The sequence below is a fragment of the Rhinopithecus roxellana genome, chromosome 1, assembly GCF_007565055.1.
Source record: "Rhinopithecus roxellana isolate Shanxi Qingling chromosome 1, ASM756505v1, whole genome shotgun sequence".
Classification (NCBI taxonomy): domain Eukaryota; kingdom Metazoa; phylum Chordata; class Mammalia; order Primates; family Cercopithecidae; genus Rhinopithecus; species Rhinopithecus roxellana.
In genome coordinates this window covers 13577405-13600157 of record NC_044549.1, presented here as the reverse complement: position 1 = coordinate 13600157, position 22753 = coordinate 13577405, and the positions used below count along the sequence as shown (strand labels likewise).

The 22753-nt window shown below is 34.7% G+C and overlaps 1 protein-coding gene and 1 pseudogene across 1 annotated transcript in view; both read right to left on the bottom strand.

The window, feature by feature from the left end:
- Positions 1–22753, bottom strand: part of EPHA3 (EPH receptor A3) — a 373049-nt gene that overhangs the window by 259715 nt on the left and 90581 nt on the right. The window contains exon 3 of the mRNA XM_010382161.2: positions 7850–8510. Within this exon, the coding sequence (XP_010380463.1) occupies positions 7850–8510 (661 nt within the window). The remainder of the gene's footprint in view (positions 1–7849; positions 8511–22753) is intronic.
- On the bottom strand, positions 11847–12644 carry LOC104677198 (annotated as a pseudogene).

The following is a 22753-nucleotide window of genomic DNA, read 5'->3' as shown; positions in this document are numbered from 1 at the left end:
AATTTTTACTTATTCACAATAACCAATATCCCACCCTTCACAGACAAAAGAAACTTAGATATGTCTTTTGCTTGAACAATTTCAATCACTTTACAGATAAGTTTACATTTAATAGATATTTAGTGAGCTGTCTACAAAGCAATGTTCTGATCTTCCTTTGGAAAGGAAACTGAAAATGACATGATGGAAACAACCACTTTCAAGTAAAATGAGAGCTACTATTTTTCTGCAACTGAAATTATTTTCTGATGCCTTAGATTCTCATAGTGAATACTGCCCTGGGAAGCTTAATCCATATATTACCATAGTCTCTCAAACAAATAAACTACTCAATGGACACATCATTTATGTTTCCCAAAGATTATACATTTGGCATATTGATATTACCTAAATTACCATTTGCACATTTGAAACACTAGACCCATCAAAGCATCTAAAAGCCCAAAGAACTTAGTGTAAGAATAATAATTTAATGAACAGAACTTGATACTATAAAGCAGATACCCCACAGTCATTTGATAAGGAATGCCTGTGAGCTAAATTAGAGCTTTAGAAGTATGCTTTAATAATGACCTATAAAATCATCTTTTAGGTTGGATAAAGTACAGTGAAATGCCTATTTAAAGAGAAAATGTGTTTTAAGATTTTTCCCTCTGGACAGAATTGGTGAGATTATATTACTAAAGTTAACCCAAATAAGGTAAAACAGTTCATATTTTACTAAAACACATTAAGTCTTATTTAATTGTAATCCTGTGTAAGAATGTTACTAACATTTATGGAACTTCATGTGATTTTTAAGACCTGTTATAGTGGTTCATTGCTGATCATTTAACTCCTTCTTATTCATTATGAGGTATTCAAATGCTTAGATATGAATTTGCTCTACTCCCTAAATGTAACCACAGTCATATTTCTCCTAAACATGTTTGCAATTAAATTGTGCCTGAGTGTTCAAAATAATCTGATTTGTAGTATATACAGAACAAAGAATTCACATTTCTATTTTCCTAAACATGTAAATCCATGGTTTAAATTTATATTGTTTTTATATAGACTCAAAAATGAGCTACAATATTTAAGAAGTCACAAACCAAATATATTCCCTTGCTTTCTCTCACTTTTCATATTAAAAAATAAGTTTTTACTTTAACTACTTTTTAGTTAGTGCATTGACATAATTTGATCAAAGACTTCCAGTAATAATCACAAAATAATTCATGTAAGCACATTTGACATATACTTCATACAACTTATACTGTTTCTCCACTGCCTTTATAGTATTTGGGCGATTCTTAAGTATACATAACAACTACATAAAGCAAAGTAAATAGATAAGTTAGCTCTATCCAGAGTCAGGTAAAATGTTTCAACAGATTTTTTTTTTCTGTTTCTTAGTTGCTTACTGATTTTTGATTCACATGATTCCTTCAAGGCGAGGACATTATTTATTGGTATATCCTTTCCAACTATCTAACCTTGTCTTTTATATAAGGAATATAAGTGCACAAACAGTATGAACAAAACCTAGGCTGAACAGTTTTGAAATGTAGCATTTTAACTTTATTTTTGTATTGCTGTTGCTTGCTTATTTCCTACATCATACTTCCTTAAATCAAATCAGTTAAAACCTAAAAGTCTTTCTGAATATACAATATAAAAATGTACATTTGTAAACTCAAGGCACTTTTGAAAAATCAGTGGGAAAGATCCATACTATAAAAAAAAACAGAGACTGAGTCCAGTACCAGATGGGAAAAATCAAGTGTCACTGCTGTTTGAAAGAAAAATAAAACTTAACAATAAGATAATGGAGGGAATGTCACCCATGGTTTAATAGACTAGAGGTTTAATTGAACAACAACAAAAAACGTCTCTTTAGAAAAGCACAATCCTGTTTGGAAGAAGGTGGGCAATCAATGAATAAATAATGAATAAACAAATATAGACATTAATCAAAGACACATTTTCTCTCCTAAAATATGTCTAAGGTCTAAGGTAGGCTGTTGAATGGGTGATTTTGTCATATCTAAATGTTTTAAAATGTATTGAAACAAGGAAACAAGGAAGGTAACACATTTTCAGGGATTCTGATGACTGAAAATAATGACGTTCAAATACCTTAAGTCCAGTGCTGTATATTTTGCAATAGACTAAGCAATACATCGACTGGCCATTTTGAAGTCCATCCCTTTTGTGGATAAAGAAGCTAAGGCTCAAGATATTTAGCCACAAAATTAATAAGCTGCATTCCTGGGACTCTTAAGCCCAAGCCCTCAAACACTTTGTTAGTGACAAGAGCCTTTGGCTAAATAGAACAATTAAATGCAAACTGAAATTTGAGAACAAGTGCAGGGAAGTTTTTTGCATTATGCTAATGTACATAAATTGGTGAGAAGACATAGAATCTTGTATAAATCAGGCTTGATAGCTATTATAAAGCTATAATGCATCTGTTTAACTTGTTAAAGTTATTTATCTTATTACTTAACAGTGCCATATTTTATATTTAAATAAATTCATTGGTTGGAAAAATCATGGATGTATAACTGTTAAAGGCAAAGAGGAAACAGACAGCTGTCATTTTAACCTCAGGGAAAGGAAATTTTTTATAACTGAAGGTAAGGAACTTGATAACTACAGGGTAGTCTTTATAAGGTGAACCAATGCTTTAAGCACTAGATGAGTAAATTTAAGGGACAAAAAGGCCAAATATATTTCAGCATCTACAAAAATTGTTTAGACTGTTGCTTTATTACAGGTATTAATCTAGAAACAATTGATTATTTTAAGGCAGAAAAAATAATATTCATCATAAACTCATAAAAGAAAAAAGTATGATCTTTGGTATCATAAAAATATTTGTTATTCCTTTACTTCATCATCTATTCACTATTCTAACAAGAAGTCAGATGAATCTATTATTGCCTGACTGTAACTGTATGTGACCTAATAATCAAATACGTTTATTTCAAATTAGATAAAATTAACATCTTTATTTACAACGCATTCTGAAAGGCCTAGTGGAATCAAAGATAAATAATGTAAAGTCTATTCTCTACAGGACCTCTATTCTAAGAATGGATAGATGGCATAGAAATCTCCCAGTAATTAGGCATCCTATAAGTATCTAATTGAGAACCAACTCAATTAGATTCTGCTACGTTCTAAGCAAGGTGTTTCTAAGAAAAGACATTCATGAGGTCTGCCCTTAAGGAACTTCCAGACAAAAAACAACGAGAAAGGAACGCTTCTGAATTCATTCACACTCATGAACACCTTGTAGGTCCAGAGGGTGCCATCTGATTGTGCACATAGACTTTGTAGGTGCGAAGAATATACTAAGGTTTTCAATTTTCTCTAGCGCCTCTGTCAGAGCAAGCAGAGTCTTAAAATCATCCTGTTATTGAAACTTTGGCAGCTGTTTCAAGAGTTTCTAAATTAACAGAGAAATGAGTGGAGAGTAAGAACTGGTATCCTAAGTCATAAGTAAAACAAATATAATTCTGGATAGTCATCAAAAAGTCTAGGCGTCTTCATACATCACATCAAATACACGTTTCTATTTAGCTGCTAATGTAAAAGAAGAAGGGATAACGTTAGCATTCCACAATGAATGTGCAGAGATAAAGCACAGAGCAACAAATTCTTCAGTGACATTAATAAGGTATTTGGTACACTAAGTCTAAACAAAGTTTGTATGAGAAGGAATATTTATAGTAACCTTCTGCTATCTGACTCAAATGTAATTAACTGACTATATAAAAAGCCATTAGCATTCTCATCTCTCCTCTCCAAACTAAACCAAAACAGATAACATAATTCATTAGCCAGGATTAAAAAGAGAGAAAAAAAAAGATCATGATGTTTCCTTGGTATTAATACAAAATTTTCCCACACTTCCAATCTTAAAAAGAGAAAACCAGTAAGAAGAGTTATGCTGGGATGTAAAAAATATGAAATGTCCAAATGAAATAATCAAGTAAAATATTACCAATGCTTGAAAGCAAATGCCAGATGATTCAGTTTTAGTATGTCATTTTATAATTTTAATTTTTCAGTGTTACCCTTTTAAAAGGAGGTTTATGAACATCCTCCCCCAAAAACAACCCAACCTGGCATTTGACCATGCTGTCAAAATCCAGCAAGTCTTCCCAGATCCCAGAAACATGGTCCAAGTAAGTTTTAAGTTACATACCAGGTAAATTAAATAAAATACATTACACTATCCTTCTCTTTCATCAAATATGGGAGATAACGTATTTAAACAAAAGTCATATTTTCAAATAATATATTAGATGAATTTCTAGTAAACAGTACAATACATAATTTCTTACCTTCCTTACTAATTTTTATACTACTCCTTATCTGTTTAAACTTGCATAGTTATTTCTACATGCATTTCTATTTTACCAAACTTAGTGTAATAAGTACTCTTTACCTTCCTGGTGCTTTTTCCAGTTTGTTTGGCATGTGATTCTTGAATGATTCTTTAGCCACCAACATTTCTTTCTACCCACCTTTACTTTCTCTCTCTAAACAGCCATTGAAAGAGAAAAATTCACCATTTATTATTCTTAGCTTTCTTTTTTCCTATCCTCCTTAGTCAAAAAAAAAAAAAAAAAAAAAAAAAGGAGGAGGATGAGGAGGAGAATCTGGCAACACAAAGCATCTTAATGCAGAAAAATCTTCATTTCTCATCACTCATCTCCTCCTATACCAATATTTCCTTCCCTATCAACAATAATAGCTTATTTTCTAGACGTTTAGAAATTAGTGTTAACTTAGTTCTGTTTCATAAATTAGTTTTAAAAAATCTATGTTCTTTCAGAGGTAGAGATAAAAATATTTTAGAACACATACACACACACACACACACACACGCACTCACACGTTTTTGGACCGTGAACTAAACTAAGCAATGATAGTGTCATTATTCTGTTTCTAGTGTTCAATACAGTATTGGACACCTATTAAGGGCTCAAGAATTGCTGACTGTTTAAAGAAATGGTTCAAGGATACTTTTGACTACTTTTTCTTGTTTCAGGAAAACTGAACTGTTTTGAAAGTAAACATTATATACCAGAGCTTTTGTTTATACTTCTGAAATTGATAAATATGCTTTTTAAATATGAAACATTTTAATTAATATGTTTTTTCCTATCAAATGGAGATTGACACATTTTCATCTTTCAGTTCAATGAACTCTAACTGTGCCTATTATTTGTCTAGAGTGGAATATAAAATCTATAATATTTTATGACTAAAGTCAGAAAATGACCCAGTAATGAAGTTTAGATCCTTTTTAAGGTATCCCTGTGACACAAACTCAGAAGATAGTACTCTAATAGGATGCCTATGCATCTTGAAATTTTGATATAATGATTCCATAAACAAATTAGAAATCTCACCTTCTGGAATGTGTAAGCTGTGTAAGGTAGCTAGCCCTTTCTTGCTACTCCAAATGTTTCTATGCAAAATAACAATAAAAGAGTCCAAAACTCTCAATGCAAAGGTTTCCCATTATAAATTAACATTTTCTACTATTTATCGTAAAATATTCAAACTTAATCTTTTCTTATCCTTCACTGTTAAGGTACATTGTATCACCGGCTGAAGACTTACTGGTCTGTCTCACATTAAAAATCATTCATTTATGTGTCTGTCTTTCATGCTAGATAGTGAGCTCCCAGAAGGTAGATACGATAACTTTATTTATTTATATTTCCCTTGTGTCTGGCACATTATTACTTTGTACTCATAAATGGTCAGAAACACTTATACAATTAAATTTGCATGTCTAAGATGCTTGACAAATCATATATCCAGTTTTATCATATGCCACCCGAGCTAAGCTTAGTCTTCCTAAAATATGGTCTTTTGGCTAGTAATTCTTCTTTCTTAAAAATCTAGAAATAAAAAAGTTGGAAATAAACTAGTACAGGTAATGGTTATATTTCTAGGTCTTTGGCTACTTTGTGTTCACTTTTTGTGGCCATTCTCATCCTTCAAAATACAGTGCTCTAATTAAAGTGGAATCTGTGTCCTTTGTCTCCTAGTCTCAGTTACTCTTCACCGAATCACAGGGAAGCAGCATGGGTTGATGTGAAGACTCCAGCCTTTGGAGTCAGACTGCCTGGTTTCAGATCTCAATTCTAGTACTAACTCACTGAGGGAAATAAGGCCAGCTATTGAACCTATTAAAGCTTTATTCTCCATGATTTTAAAATAGAAAGAGTAATAGTATGTCCTTGATAGGTTATTTTGAGGAATAAATGAGATAGCTCATGAACATTACTTAGCAAATCAGCACAGTGTATGGCATCTAGTAAGTGACTAATTAATGAATGTTAACAAAAAAATCTTTTAGTTCTTACTACAGTACTTACAATGAAGTAGGTGTGCATTGAATATATCTTAAATGGGCAACTTTTTAATGCCTTCTGGAGTAAGCTTTCATGATTTTATTTAAAATAGATCTCACAAATACCACATAACATAAACAAATACCTCACTGATAAAATTCAATTCAAAGTGGAATATAAAGGCTATTGCAACTTTTCTTCACTCATGTGTACAAGCAAATAGTAGCTAGTATGTTGTTTTAATTTTATAACTTTCAAAACCATTTTTGGAAGAGTATTCTGATGGTGTTTTCCAAGGATCTAAAAAGCATGGAGAAGTATGAAGCTAGAATGAACCATTTACTCTCATTTAAAATGTCTTTTTTTTTGTAAACCATGTCTATAGTCAAAAGCAAAATATTATGTTCTGTTCAGATTTAAAGAGGACAATTTATTTACAAAGTAGGCTCATTTATTCCACGTGCACTTGAGAAAAGTGACTGATTATGAGACCAGGAGTAGAACACCAGACTTGACAGAGTGTAACAGCAAGCAAAGGCATTAAAATGGACAAAATTTCAAGGACAATATACTTAACTTCTCCTATGTATTTATTCATTTAAATTTTGAGTAACAATTTTAGTGTGTTCTTCAGCATAAAACCTTGCCTAATGCTAAGTAAATTTTGCAATTAAGTGAAATTATATGATACAGCATAGCTGATATACATAATTTTATATAAAATGATCTTTTAATTGATTCCACTTAAAATATAAAGTGATTTTAATAAATACTAACTTGATTAAAGAGTTCTTGTTCTGTGATGTTATATTAATATCAATATGCATTCAAGCCTAAAGGATGATACAAATAATCTTTTGAGCACTAAAATGAGCCAAATCATGGTGCAAAAGACACTTAAAAATCATGCCTGTATACATTAAACACTGAGGCATCAGGTCTGGACTTTTAAATCAAATAATCTTCTAAAAGCACTAATCTCTTGTAAGTAAACATGTATTTGATACCCAGATGTCAGTGAAGAAAAGACTGTACTTTATAGCAATGAAGTAAATATTGCTATGAGCTAGATGAGCACCAGCATAAATAACCACCACAGTATCTAATTCTGTTAGAATTAGGTTAGCTGAGTGCTAAAGATTTCTCAACTTTCTACATAAAAGAGACAGAAAGTTTTTCTTTCAGGTGGTCTAGAATAGGATTACCTTAGTTATTAAACAGCAGAACAACTTAAATATAGCATATATAACACCTCATGTAGGGTGCAGACAAGCACTGCATAATCAAATACATTAATATTTCTACAGCAAAGCATGAATTACCACATCAAATGGAATTAATTTTAGTCCATAAATAAACTATGGTCAGTTTGAGGCATGTTTTCCTGCCAAGTGAGTTGAGACTGAGTGCATTTTATTTAATGACACTATGATAAACTCACAGGTGAGAGATATCACTCAAAGAAAAATAGAGAAGGCTCTTACCTTGGCACAAAAACCCTCTTTCTTCATAGCCAGCATTGCAGGAACACTTGCCAATGGGTACAAGCCATTCACCTTCTGTACTGCAGTACATCCTTGGAGGATCTTCCTCCTTAGAATTGTTGACACAAGACCCTCTAACCTCCACCAGGGACTGGGAGTCCATGGGTACCGTGTCTGGAAACATAGCCAGATTCTTCACTGTAAATGGGCACTTTTTGAAATATACTCTCACAGACACCAAGGCAACGCAAGCACCAACATCTTGAAATGCCAAATAAAATCCCTTCTTGTTGACAGGACCTACTTCTCTAATCTCAGTGTTGAGCTTAAGAATACGGTCCCCAAGATCCATCTGAGTGAAACTTTCATCAGCCGCAATGGTGTCAATCTTTGTAAACTGATGCTCTCGAAATTTCACCCCATGATCATCATCGGACTCCATGTAGTACAGGTTGAATGTCTCCTTGCAAGTCCCTAAAACCAATGGAATGCTATTGCAGTCTCGTAGAGTGAACTTGAGCTCCACATAAATCTTCTGAGCTGAGTTCCTGGGGACCCAGTTTGTTCTCAGCCAATTGTTTTGACTATGATCCATGACATTGCACACCTGGTAAGTCCTGATAGGTGTGTAATGTTCATCCACACCGCTGATCTCTTCCCACTGAAGAATCAAAGAGAAACAGAGAGTGAGGCAGAATTAATGATAATAATGAATACAAGATAAGGGTGTCAGAGCATCACTATATAATAAGTCATCATTTACTCATTAAAAAACATTCTTGTTTATGGTTTTTTATTTGTAAGGTTCTCTGAGTTAATGGACATAAAGTAATTTATAATTTGAATGAACACATTTCAATTGCATTGAGGTTTGTTGAATATTCAGGAAAAAGTCACTTAGCAGTTAATAGAGCCTAATCGAACATTCCAGGATCAAAAGCTCAAATCAGTTGTCTCCAATGACACTATGATATGATTTTCTCATATGTTTTGGGGTGTTTCTCTTTGTTTAAAAAAGAAAAAGATAATAATACTGTCTAAAATTCATGCTTAGTAATCTTTTCCCCATTTGTGCCAGGTTTTTGGTAAAATTGATATAAGGTAAAATAAAGTGAATATAAATTATATTTTTACTATATATCATCATGCATGACTTTTTTAATGTACTATCATTTCAATGAACATGTATTAGGGAACTATGAAAGAAAATTTGACGTAAAAATATAAATGTTCCTCACCCCCTGGCCTCCGCCAAAGATAAAATCAAGTTATGTGTGACAAACAGAAGACATGGCAAACATTTGATTCTTAAAGCCTTTTACACCCACATGGGACTTTTTCTTAGTCAAGAAATAGATAGATATCTGGGGTTTTGTTGTTATAGTAGTTAAGGTTATCTTAGTACAACTTTTCTCACTGTAAAAAGTCTGTAAAAGCATTAAGACTTTTGAGAACAGTGAAGCACTATTTTCTGTGATCCTTAGGACAAATTTTGAAAAGCTTTTAACTTAGCATCGTAAGAGTGTGTTACTTCCGATCCTAAAACTATTAGACCAGTTGTTTCTGTTATCTCTGTGTCCATATTTTCTTCTTATCATGCCCCATGTTGCTTACTTCTTGCAGGAAACTACATCTTTTGCCATGCCATTCTTGAATGTAAAAGTTTTCTAGGGATCTCTATTACCTATGCAAAAACTTTTGAACTCTTGAGTTTCACATCTGTGTTCCTCTTACAACTGGTCCTAAACCACATGTTAATTTTTCTAACTGTTTGAATCAAGATAAATAATATTTCCACATACTATATTATTTTCAATGCAAACACTTTTATTGTTTATGAAAGATGTGGTGGATATTCTGTCCTTTATTCTTTCTTGTGGAACTTATGGAATATACCTTTCCTTCCTTCCTTCCCTTCCTTCCTTCCTTCCTTCCTTCCTTCCTTCCTTCCTTCCTTCCTTCCTTCCTTCCTTCCTTCCTTCCTTCCTTCCTTCCTTCCTTCCTTCCTTCCTCCCTCCCTCCCTCCCTTCCTTCCTTCCTTCCTCCCTCCCTCCCTCTTTTTCTTTTCTTTTCTTTTTCCTTCCTTCTTCCCTCCCTCCTTTCTCTCTCTCTCTCTTTCTCTCTTTCTCTCTTTCTATCTTTCTCTATTTCTCTCTTTCTTTTTTTCTTTCTTTCCTTCTTTCTTTCTGTTTTGATATGGAGTCTTGCTCCTGTCACCTAGGCTAGAGTGCAATGGCACGATCTCAGCTCACTGCAATCTCTGCCTCCCGGGTTAAAGGGATTCTCCTCCCTCAGCCTCCTGAGTAGCTGGGATTACAGGCCACTGCCACCACACCCAGCTAATTTTGGTACTTTTAGTAGAGACTGGGTTTCACCATGTTGGCCAGGCTGGTCTCGAACTCCTGGCCTTGTGATCCACCTGCTCTGGTCTCCCAAAGTGCTGGGATTATAGGCATGAGCCACTGCGCCCACCCAGAATATACCTTTCTTACGGTAAAACCCCATGGAACTGTGCATTCTTCCGCCTTATGCCTTCCATAACCCTGACAATCTGAAGAAAATTTCTGTATTATATAACCTTTATTGAATCCCCTATTCATTTGTAAATTTAATTCATGACACATGCTAAAGTTAGTCTAATTTTGTTTCACAGGCATTTGCTAAATTTTAGGCAGGTCTCTTCATATTCACTATAGTATGGAGCACAAAAACTTCACCTTTTGGTATATGCACAAATATTATTATTATTATTATTATTATTATTATTATTATTATTATTTTAACTTAACTTGTCATAATTTGTTATTGATATACAAAGACAACAAACTTTTAAAACATTACATTTACTAAGATTCTGGCAATAAGACACAGCATACCAGGCTTGCCACTCAACTTGTTATTGTAAGTCTCAGCTTCAATATGAAGCCTTTTCTTTTTTTAAATCAAAACCTTGCTTTCTACATGCTAAATATCTTGGCAAGTAGGCCATTAAACACAGTAATAAACTTAAGACAGCAAGACTGAGGAGTTAACAAAAGCTAAACATTGCAGCCTAAACAAAATTCATACAAAAAATAAACTATCACTGGTTACATAAAATTTTCCTGACTGGTTAAAACTTAGCATAAAACATGCATTTTAGAATCTTTAGCTATCAAGTTCAAAAAGTACCAGTATCTATTTAAAATAATTCCTCTCCCAAGCCAAAGTGTAATCAAAATTAATTCAAATGACATAACACATTCTAACACTAAAAAATATTCATTATTACTGAAGTGGAGGTAAATCCCAGAGCTTTTGGGGTTTTCTCATGCTGCAAATCGCTGTTTCTCTGGCTCACTCAAAGCAGCATATGAAAGCATCCAAGGATGATACTAAGCTCAGTAAAGGGCAAGACTGCTGGTAGCCAGCTCTGACCTCCCCGTGAAGCATGGCTACTGTGTCCATAATATAGGATGTGTGAGGATCAAAGGCACACTATTCTGCTAGCTAAAGAGATAGCAAACTACCACCTCCCCACCCCCCGCAATCCTAAAAGCTCCTTCCCCAGGTAAATAAAAGTATATGAGGGGAAAAAATTAAAATACACTCATCTACAGAGTAAGGATTTTGAAATATTAATGTAATCCCTCCTTCAAAAATATTAACTAGAATCATCTGGTCATTTCTGATTACATCTTAAAGATGTAACCAGATTCAATTTCTGTTGGTTTATCCTTAGACACTTCTAGTCAAAAGTATTAATTTTATTCCCAAATATCTTAACCACTAGTATGACGACAGTGTATTACCTCCCAGAGTTATCAAGCACTGGAGGAAAAAAAAATAGATGTTCAAGCAGCAGGCATTTACGGCCCTTTCACACAGTGGCATCTGAGTGGCTACTGAATAGTCCAGGAATAATTCTAAAAACAAGAAAATTCATGCATTTTGGTAAATATGTTGTAGTTTTCACAGTTGAAATTTTCTCAGACATTGCACTTTCTTTATAAGGGAATCCTGATTTTTCTTAGTGTTATGGTAAGTCAGGACATGAACTAGCAGCCTTCTTTTTCTTCTTCTTACTGTGTTTCTTATGCTTCTTTTTCTTTTTTGTTTTTTCTATTGCTTTTTCTCGTTCTTCACTGCTTTTCTTCTTTTTTGCTCGCACCTCCTCAATATACTCTGATTGTGACAAGGACTCAGATGATAAAGGTTTATCTTCAGAATACATCTTTCTCTTTTTGGTGAGTCCTTTAATATCTCTTTTTCTTTCTCAGGTCCATCTTTTGACTTCTTTTTCTTTTTTAAACTATCCTTACTTCTGATTCAGTTTCTGACATGGAGCTTTCAGAAGATTTATGTGAACGGTTCTTCTTTTTCTTTCTCCGTTTTCCTTGTTTCTTATCCTCATCTTCAGAATCAGAAGAACTGCTGGAAGAATCAGAGCTTGATAAAGAAGAAGATGAATGCCTATCAGATTTCTTCTTTTCTTTTTTCTTTCTCTGTCTTCTTTTGGATGGGCTCTCACTTCCACTTAATAATTTCTCCCTGTGTTTTTCCAGTTCTTTCTTCTAGTTCTCATTCATTTTTTCTTCAAATTCAGCCAAAGCCTTGGAGCCTTTCTTTTCCTTTTCTAGTTGCTCTTTTACTTCTCCCCAGGTAGGCCTTGTTCGATTCAGAAAATCTTGTATTGTTGGCCCTGAAGACTGGACTGGACCCCTTGATCTCACCACTGCTGTTGGGTTCATATAGGCCACCCGATTGTCCCGCTTCCCCATGGTGCTGGATTGAGCGCACAGTCGCAAGCCGAGGGAAACCGGGATGGAGAGAAGGCCAAAGCGGGCCCGGCGCAGCTTATGTTTCTTATAATATTTGTAAGAGTTATTAATGGGAATAAAACAAAACGTTTTACTTAGAGAAAATATTTAAATATTGTAGCTAAATATATGAATAAAATCCTTGTGAAGCCCATTATAAATGTGTTCCTACATTTTTCTCCAATAAAGGAATTAATTATTTTCATCAGGAACAATAGATATTAAACATTTTTAACTAAATCAACAGCATTTAAAATGCATTAACACTTTTTTCTATTTCTATTGACACTTCGTTATGATTTCCTTGCATGTTTTTTGCTTTGTTTGTTTAAAAAAAGAATAAAAAAAGTTACTGCCTAAAATTTATCTGTATGAATATTTTCCCAACGTGGGCCACGTGCAGGTTTGTTACATGGGTCCATCGCATGAGGTTCAGTTTTGAGTACGATTGATTCCCTCACCCAGGTTGTGAGCATAGTACCCAATGGTTACTTTTTCAACTCTTGCTGCCTCCCTCCCTTTCTCCTTGAGCAGTCCCTAGTTTTTATTGTTGTCATCTTTAAAAACACAGAAATTTTAATTCACACCTTCTAATCACAAAATAAAATAAAATATTCATTTATTACATTGTTGGTAATTACAAGCAAAGAAACATGCCATTTACTTGGCCTTCAAGCCTCATTAGGGGAAGTTTTTTTTATATTCAATTCTTAAATTATAAAAAACAATTTGTAAACATAACTGGTGTGACAATCAGTTTAAAAACTTCTTCCTAGTTCACTTATTAACTTGCAAATGAAACAAGTAAACAGCACTACTTATTTTAAAAGCCTTGATCACTCAGGATCTAAAATACAAGATAGGGGCTCATTTTCTGGAGGCAAAATTGACCTAGTTTCGTTGTCACATCCCAGATTTAACAAAGAAACAAGTTGAGACTATTTTAGAAGATCTCAGAAGTAATATACAAGATACATTCTAATTGCAGTTTATGGAAAGAAAATATTCACATTGTATTTGTAATAATTGCCAATATGCCATTTTCTTGCATCCACTCTAGTTATATGTTATATACTGAGTTTTTAAGAAGATAAGAGTATATGAGAGTTTCAGTTCTTAGGGTTTTACATTGAGGTGCCTATAATAATACAATCATATTCAAAGCAAAATGAATGTATATGTTTAATATAAAAAAGGAGTCAACAGACTTGGTGCTCCAAAAATCTCTGGTGTTAAAAGTTAGTGTTTTATAGAGTCTTCTCAAGTATCATTACCTTGGTTCCACAATGGCATTTTAAAGTACAGATATAGCAAAAACTCTAGAGAATAAATGCTTTCCATAACCATCTTATAGAAAGTTTGATCATGACAGTATTATTTGAATGTAAACCAACTGACTTTAAATTTCTTAAGTCACGAGCTCCTTTTAGTACTAAATGAGATTGTTACTTTGATGAATCATTTGCAAATTTATTCTGCAATGAACAGCATTTTACTTGACATCAAACAGTACATATTATGTAGAGATTTTCCTAATTTGATGTAAAATATGATTTTAATTATGGAGATCTCAGTGTAGTTTAACATTTGGCAAGATACCACAAGTCCTTGAAAGCAAAGGTATACATTGCAAGAGGATAATGCAAACAGCACCAGCATCCTTTGCACAAAAAAGGTTGCAAGGAGCAATTATCACTTCATTAATTTGTAATGAAGGCCAAATTGCTTGTAAGGGATGGTGATGTGCCATCTCAGACCACTTGTGAAAACAACAAGTCTCTAACTCTAGCATTTGCTGAGGACTAAAGAGAGTAGAAATAAAATCCTTAAATGAATATTTTCTCATAGCAGCAGCAACAAGAAAAAATCATGAATTAAAGCTGCTGTTATAATGCTCATGCTTTGTAAATATAAAGAATGCCCATGCTTCATTCATTTTGCTAGTGTAAGAACTAATGTATAATATTCATTATATATTATCATTATATATTATCAGAAATTCTATCCTGTTATAGTAATTGTCTCAAGGCAGAGATGAAAAAAGAAAAAGGTAGATACAGCATTGGTAACATAGAATTTGGTGGTGAAAAGCATCTTTCTCTTCATTTTTTTAATGCTTACAAGAAATCTCTGTGGTTGGTATCCACTAGTAACAGCTTCAGCAAAAGAGGATACAAACTAAAGAGGAGCTCAAAATAGTTTTTCAAGCTCTAACTCATTAAAATAAAAAATTCTGATATTTAGCCTAGCTTCCAGATTTTCACTCTAAGCTGTAATTATCAGACCACACAGACCAAGACCGGGTTCCTTGTATTTTCATCTTTTTCCAGATCATTTCAACTATAACAAATCCATGCATCCGAACTTTCTCCCCCGGAGAGTCCATTCTGAAACTAATCACACCAAATCTCTCCATCGTCAAAGGTAGTATAAGATACTAAGGAGGCTCTTAGTTTATATTTTCTAGATAGAACAGTTCCTTGTCACTGAATCAAACATGTATTTTTCAGGGAAACACATATTTTAATAATTTACTGGCATTTAACATAATAACTATTATGCTAGTATATCATCATTATGGTAATTAATAATTTATATTTATTGTTGCTATTAATTATTTTCATGGAAAACATTTTTAGTTATTTGCTAACAAGGGATTGTAAGGTGAGGAGGAAGTTTACATTTCTTTTAAGAGAAGCAGAAGCTGCAATAAATTTAGTGCACAGGCTAATATAATTTGGAAAATATTAAGAGTGCGAGAGAGTCATGATTTACCTTTTAAGACTTAAAACCAGTTTCTAAGAAATTTGTGGATGACGATAAAAGGAAAATGACATCAGCAATATTGTTACATTTACAATATTTCAATGGTTTATAAGAAACACCTATTTCTGTGCTTTACAAAATGCTAATGATGATTAATCTTGCACTCAGTAATTTTAAGTGATATTAAGTTGGTTCATGTTATTCCTTTCTTTCCTTTCTCCACTCATGTTTTTTATTCTTAAGTTTATTTCCCCTTGTACACTCATAGCCATTTCAAAATCCAGTCTTCAACCTCAAAGTATTTGGGCATTTACCACGCAGCAGCATTTTAAGCATGCATCCAGAATCTCTTACAGCAAGACTGTCACTGTCAAGCATAAGGCACAGATAAATCTACAAAAATCATTATATTTCCATTTATTCATAAGTAGTTTTCCTTAGCCCATTCTGGTCTCAAAAGTACACACACACACACACACACACACACACACACACTTACACACAGATATATATTTCTAAAAGTATATTATAAAAAAGATCAGAGTAATATCAAATAGTTGAGACAAATGAGTAATCGAATTATTTTTTGTTTGTTTGGGGGGTGTGTATGTGTGTGTGTGTGTGTTGTGTCAAATCAGAGAATTATGTTTGTGGCCAAAGAGTCAGGAAGACAGAAGACGGAGATTTGATGTTGGAAAATCCCTGTGATTAACATGATGTGGGACAGGATCCAGAGACAAATATGACTGAAAAGGGCATGCGTGGGAAGATGTGGACAGTTACCTTAATAATAATGGCTACTATTCAGTTCCTTTAACCACCTTTAGCCCCTAAGTTTTCAGCAGAAATTTGGTAATGGTATTATAATTGCCTCATGGAATATAGAAAAGCCAACCTCACAGTTTGGCAAAGTATACTGCAAAGATTTGGGAAGCAAAGACAAATGTAAAAGAATCAGAAAATATCATGAGAAAAGCCAACAAAGTACTTTAGAGAGTGAGAAGAACTAGGAACAGAATCATGTAAGATCCCTGCTTAGAATTCTCACCAAGATTGGGCATGCCTCAGTACTTTCTGTGGTTTTAACAAGATACAGGTTATTAAAGGCACAATGTCTCCAGAAAGTTGGAGTATGTTGTCCCCTCTGTCTACACTTTACCCAGCAACCTCACGGTTGGGCTCATAGATGTCTGTGTTTTTCTTCTCTGTCCTCTAGTTCCTTAATACGGTTAGACTGAGACAAGACCTGAAGTAGCCTCAGCTCCACTCTTGTAGGAGCTTTAAGTTTTTAAAAATATTTTTATTTTATTTTATTTATTTATTTGTTGAAAGGGAGTCTCACTCTATCGCCCAGGCTGGAGTGCAGTGGCCGGATCTCGGCTCACTGCAAGCTCCGCCCCCCGGGTTCCCGCCATTCTCCTGCCTCAGCCTCCCGAGTAGCTGGGACTACAGGCGCCGCCACCTCGCCCGGCTAATTTTTCGTATTTATAATAGAGACGGGGTTTCACCGTGTTTGCCAGGATGGTCCCGATCTCCTAACCTCGTGATCTGCCCGCCTCGGCCTCCCAAAGTGCAGGGATTACAGACGTGAGCCACCGCGCCCGGCCGGAGATTTATTTTCCTCCCAGCTGGAATTCAGTGTTACTGTACTGCGATCTCAGGTCTGTTGCGATGATGCTGCACCTTTGGACAAATGTCCCATACCTCTAAGTTTGTTTAATTCCTTTACGCAATTTTTTTTTTTTTTTTTTAATTCCGGCTAAGCAGGGAAACCGGAGGCTTTGTAAAAATACTGCTTCCCAGATCCAAAAAAAAAAGAGCAGCCTAGGTGATTCTAACATTCTAACCCCAAACATTGAGAACTAATGCTGTATATCCCTTGGCCAACTGGACTTTTGACTTCTGCGCTCTACCTGAACTGAACTGATACGATGCTCCAACATCAGCTTCCATGAAACTGCATCTAAAGTGTCTTCCTTCCCCTGTCTCTGTAGCATGGTCTTATGTTCAGCCCTTATCCCATCTGGTTTTTCACTCCAGATTTACCAAGGCCTAGACATGCCTTACACAGAAGCTCACCTGAATAACCTCATCTTCTACCTCCTACAAGGAACGGTAAGATATTATTATAACAAACCAAGTAAATCCTCACAGTGTTGTATTTCACATCTGGTGGTAGTACACCTGACAAAACACGTGTATTACAAAAACATGCAAACAGTGTGTGGGGAAATTACTTTCAATCACATATTCCTAATGGTATGAATGAAGACGATTTTAGACATGCTACTATTTTTATAGTTTGCTGTAGTTTGATAGCATTCCACCGTGATTTCTGTGGTGATTTGTGATTTTTGAAAACGCCCTTATAATTGCAGTTTTATTCAACTTTACATGGACATATTAAATATTTATATGTGCAAAGCTTAAACTAGAAATTGTTTATAGCTAAAAGATAAGTAAAATGCAATTTTTCATATATATATATATATATATATATATATTTTTTTTTTTTTTTTTTGAGACAGAGTGTCACTCAGTCATCTAGGCTGGAGTGCAGCCGGGGGATCTCGACTCACTGCAACCTCCACATCCCGGGTTCAAGTGATTCTCCTGCCTCAGTCTCCAGAGTAGTTGGGATTACCTGCATGTGCTGCCATGCCCAGATACTTTTTTTTTTTGTATATTTCAGTAGAGATGGTGTTTTGCTATGTTGGCCAGAATGGTCTCTAACTCCTGGCCTCCAGCAATCCTCCTGCCTCGGCCTCCCAACATGCTGGGATTACAAGCGTGACACACCACGCTTGGCCACAAAATGTGATTTTTCTTATCAGAAATTGATGCTGGTGGAGGAGGCATAACACATGCAGAAGATGACAATATGTTCTGTATTTGAGGTACTGCAAGGAGTTATTGAGAAAAGACAGATTATCGTGTGAAGGAAGGTCCTGGAAAAGGATACAGAAATGAAAAGATAGGATTATTGGAACTTCTGTAAGTGAAAATTAAGGAGGACACAGAGAGGGAGAAAAAATGTCAGCAGGCTTAGCAAATGTGAGGACAGAATCTGTTTAAGTAACTGGGTCCAGTACGATTGGAATATAGGGCAGTGGGCTGTGGATATGTGGACAAGTACTTCAAGTTCCCACTTAACAACCTTGATAGATTCTTGGAAACTATGACTTGAAACAATGTATAACAAAACTAGTTTTACCTTGGGCTAATTGATATAAACAAGAGTTAACTTTCCATGGCATATTTCTGCTTAGGAAAACATCACCAAATTTCTAAATAAACACTCAAAGCACTTCTAATATTAAACATGGAAATAAATGTAAGGTACAGATTCATTTAAGAAAGATTCATGAAAACAAGATGATTATTAACCCAATTTTTGGTGAACAGCAGTGAGACGGTGGTCAGACAGGTAGTGTGTCACATCTAGGAATGAACATTTGCAAAGTGAAAGCTTTAAGGAGCACCTCCTCCCACTGTGTAGTTCAAAAACTATGGCAAATATGGTGGCTCGCCGAGTGCTTTGCTACTGCCTCATTTGATGCCATGTTTTTGTATGATTATTGAACACATGACAGATTTTTATTTTAAAATAATTTATATTCATTCATTCATTCTTTTTCTAACCTGCTGATATGGTTTGGCTCTGTGTCCCCACCTAAATCTCATGTTGAATTGTAATCCCCAGTGTTGGGGGAGGGACTTGGTGGGAGGTGATTGGACCATGGGGTGGATTTTCCCCTTCTGTTTTCACGATAGTGAGTGAGTTCCTATGAGATCTGCTTGTTCGAAAGTGTGCAGCCCTTCCCTTTTCGCTCTTTCTTCCCCCTGTTCCAGCCATGTAGGATGTGCTGGCTTCCCTTTTGCCTTCTACCATGATTGTAAGTTTCCTGGGGTCTCCCCAACCACGCTTCCTGTGCAGCCTGCAGAACCATGAGCCAATTAAACTTCTTTTCTTCATAAATTACCCAGTCTTAGGTAGTGTTTTTATAGCAATGTGAGAACAGACAAATATACTTGCTTATTCCAGTTTAACGTTGGGGTGGCTGGAATCTATCCCAGCAGCTCAGGGCACAAGGCAGGAGCCAGCCTTGGGCAGGAAGCTATCGTATTGAAGGGCACACACACACACCATACTCACTCAGACTGGGAACACTTAGACATGCCAGTTCACCTAATGGGCACATCTTTGGGATATGGGAGAAAAACAGAGTACCCAGAGAAAACTCACGCAGACATGGGGACAATGTGAACACTCCACAGTGTCCCTGGCTGTGAATTACTTTTCTTTCTCATTAGTGTTACAATGAAAGATACTGGAAAAAAGTACCTTATTCAAGGCCCTGGCATACTTAGCAATGTAAGGCCAGGAACAATTTGGGTAATACAACGTGTCTCTGCTTCATTTGCTACAGTGAGAAACTACTGAAGAGAGGTGCATGGTTAACTCTGGACTGGGAGTTGGTTCTCTAGAGAACAAAAAAGAGGACAGCTTTAAGAAGATCATGACAAAGACCCAGGCAAGACTTCTTAAGATGACGTCTGTTGAATAATTATATACTGAACATTTCCCAAAAAGATTATAGAGAGATGCTCTTTTTTCTTATGAATGCACACAGTGAATATCTACATGTGAAGATAGTAACTGAGCTTATCTTAGAATTTTTGATTACCAAACATATTTTAGAATGATTCTTCTTTGTACTGAAAGATGCAGCATCAACAACAACAACAACAAAAAATAGACAAGGTACGTATATATAAATAAATTGATATCTTTAATTTTTGTGAAATAATGTCCTATTTAGACTCCATTTATCTCCTTTCAAGAACATTCAATTTTTGTTTATTGACTAACTACTGTGTATCAGACTCTATATTGATAATGCAGTTATGACAGAGATAGACAGGATAGCTGTTCTTATAGAACACAATGTCTACCAGTTATATCTACTGTTATTTTATATACAACATACTCATTCATTTCTCTATTCATTAGTCTTGCTGCCCTCCATGGTCTCTGGTTTTGTTCTTCTTCCCCCCCAAGCATCTAGCCCTGTGCCTAAAACCAAGTAGGCACACTATTTTAATTTACTAAAATTAAATGGCAGGCAATGTGCTAAATGTCAAAATTATATAATTTATTAAGTACAGACAGAAGTGTGGTCTTCTGCTTTTGGCTACATGAGGCATTTACTGATTTAATGTAGTGTAAAACACTACATTACTGATTTAGAGAATCAGTAATGTAGACCGTTATCTGTCAGAGTAGCCCTAACTGAGTAACTATAAGATCAATGACAGACTTACAGGAAAAAAAAAGGTATAAATTTCTAGAAACTAATTTACAATTCAGATTTTGAAATAGAGGGTGAATAGTTTGGAAGATGAAGGAAAACAATCTGAAAACTTGAGATGTGGTGGAGTGGAAATAAAAAAATTCAAAAATTATTAAAAGTACTTAAAGATTTATCAAAGAAGGGAATTTCTAGCCAGAAGCATTGACTTGAAACAGACATGATATGCTAAAATATAAAATATAGCATAGGGAGGCCACATATATTTCACCATTGTCAAGAAGTTTCAATGAAGTATGCTATTTGAATTCATCTTTCTTGTGAGGGGAAGAAAGTCAATATCAAAGAAAAGAGAAGAAAAGTATAATTTGCGTTGTAAAGGTTTGGTTTTTAAATGATGAAATGTGTTTACTTATAATGTAAAGGACACTTACATTGCAAAAATGTTCTTTTTAAAACTATAGTGAAGTATACCATTATCTGAAAATTACATCAGTAAACTGAGAGTCAATATGATTTAAAAATCCTCTAATGAATCACTAATATATTCAATACAAGTTAGAAAGAAAAAAATACATTGTTGACATTCATCAGAGATTGTCTCACTCTGTCTTTCTAATCATATATAGCCAAATGGCTTTACTTTTTATAGAGTAAATTTCCCTTAAGTATTAGGGAATAGGACAATGAGACTAGCATGTTTCCAATTCTTGGAAAGATGTTCAAGGTGAAATTGTCCAATAAAAAAGTAATTTTAGAATTCAGTATAACTGCTTGAAGATAATGAGGAAAATTCCATGCACATTGGCTTAACTTGTCTAGACTGAAAACTGTGCTAAGATGGACATTTACAGAATTATTACAAATGGCCAACTACTTAGAAATTAATGCATAACAGTGACGGCAGTACATTTCATATCAGTTGTGAGATTCATGCAATTTCCTGCTATGATAATGGGTCACAGTCACAGTAATTCATAGCAATTTACAATATACCTGTGGAGCACTCCCAGTGACGGAAATGAAATTAACTCCTGTCACTATGGAACAAATGCTAAGTTTTACAGATCTTCAGATAGCTAAATTTACTTTTTAACAAAATAAGTGTAATTTTTGAGAGCACTTCTCTGAAATGTAAGCTGTTTTATAGCACCAATTTTAAAACTACAGAAACCTCTTCTACTGTCCTCTTCACAAGGGTAGCAACAATACTTCATAGAAACACGTTTAATCTTTTATCCATTGAGTATCCCGGGGAGCTTAGATTTAAAGGTCTAACCTGTAGAGATAAAAGACCCTGTGTTTGAAACCTGGCTCTACTACTTAATAACTAAGAGATTCAATAGAGTATGATTTAATTTACACATCTGTAAAATGGGAAAAATAATAATTAACATGTTATAGAGATGTTGAGAACAAAATTAGATTGTCCACTTAAAATGGTTGTAACTGTGTTTGCCACCTGGGAAGCAGCAAATAAACATTCATGATTATTATGCTGACAAAGCTGAGTTAGCCAAAAATGTCACCGGAATACACTAGTTTGTTTTCCTTATAAAATAACAGAAATATATTTTAAATTCAAAGTTTATCTATTTATTATTCCTTTTCGCTTGCTAGAGTTTCTATTTCTTTGAATTTGAGACTATAACAATTCTGACCAGTGTAAGTTTGTTTTAGTCTTTTGAAATTCACTAAATATAGCTGACAAAAGGTAACTGAATATTTGGCTGCTTCACATATTTTTATTTTTATTTTTATTTTTTGAGACAGGGTCTTGCTCTGTCACCCAGGCTGGAGTACAGTGTCATGATCTCGGCTCACTGCAACCTCTGTCTCCTGGGTTCAAGCGATTCTCCCCACTCAGCCTCCCCAGTAGATGGGACTAAAGCACACACCACCACACCAGGCTAATCTTTATAATTTTTGGTAGAAAGAGGGTTTCACCATGTTGGCTAGGCTAGTCTCGAATCCCTGACCTCAAGAAATCTGCCTGCCTTGGCATCCCAAAGTGCTGGGACAACAAG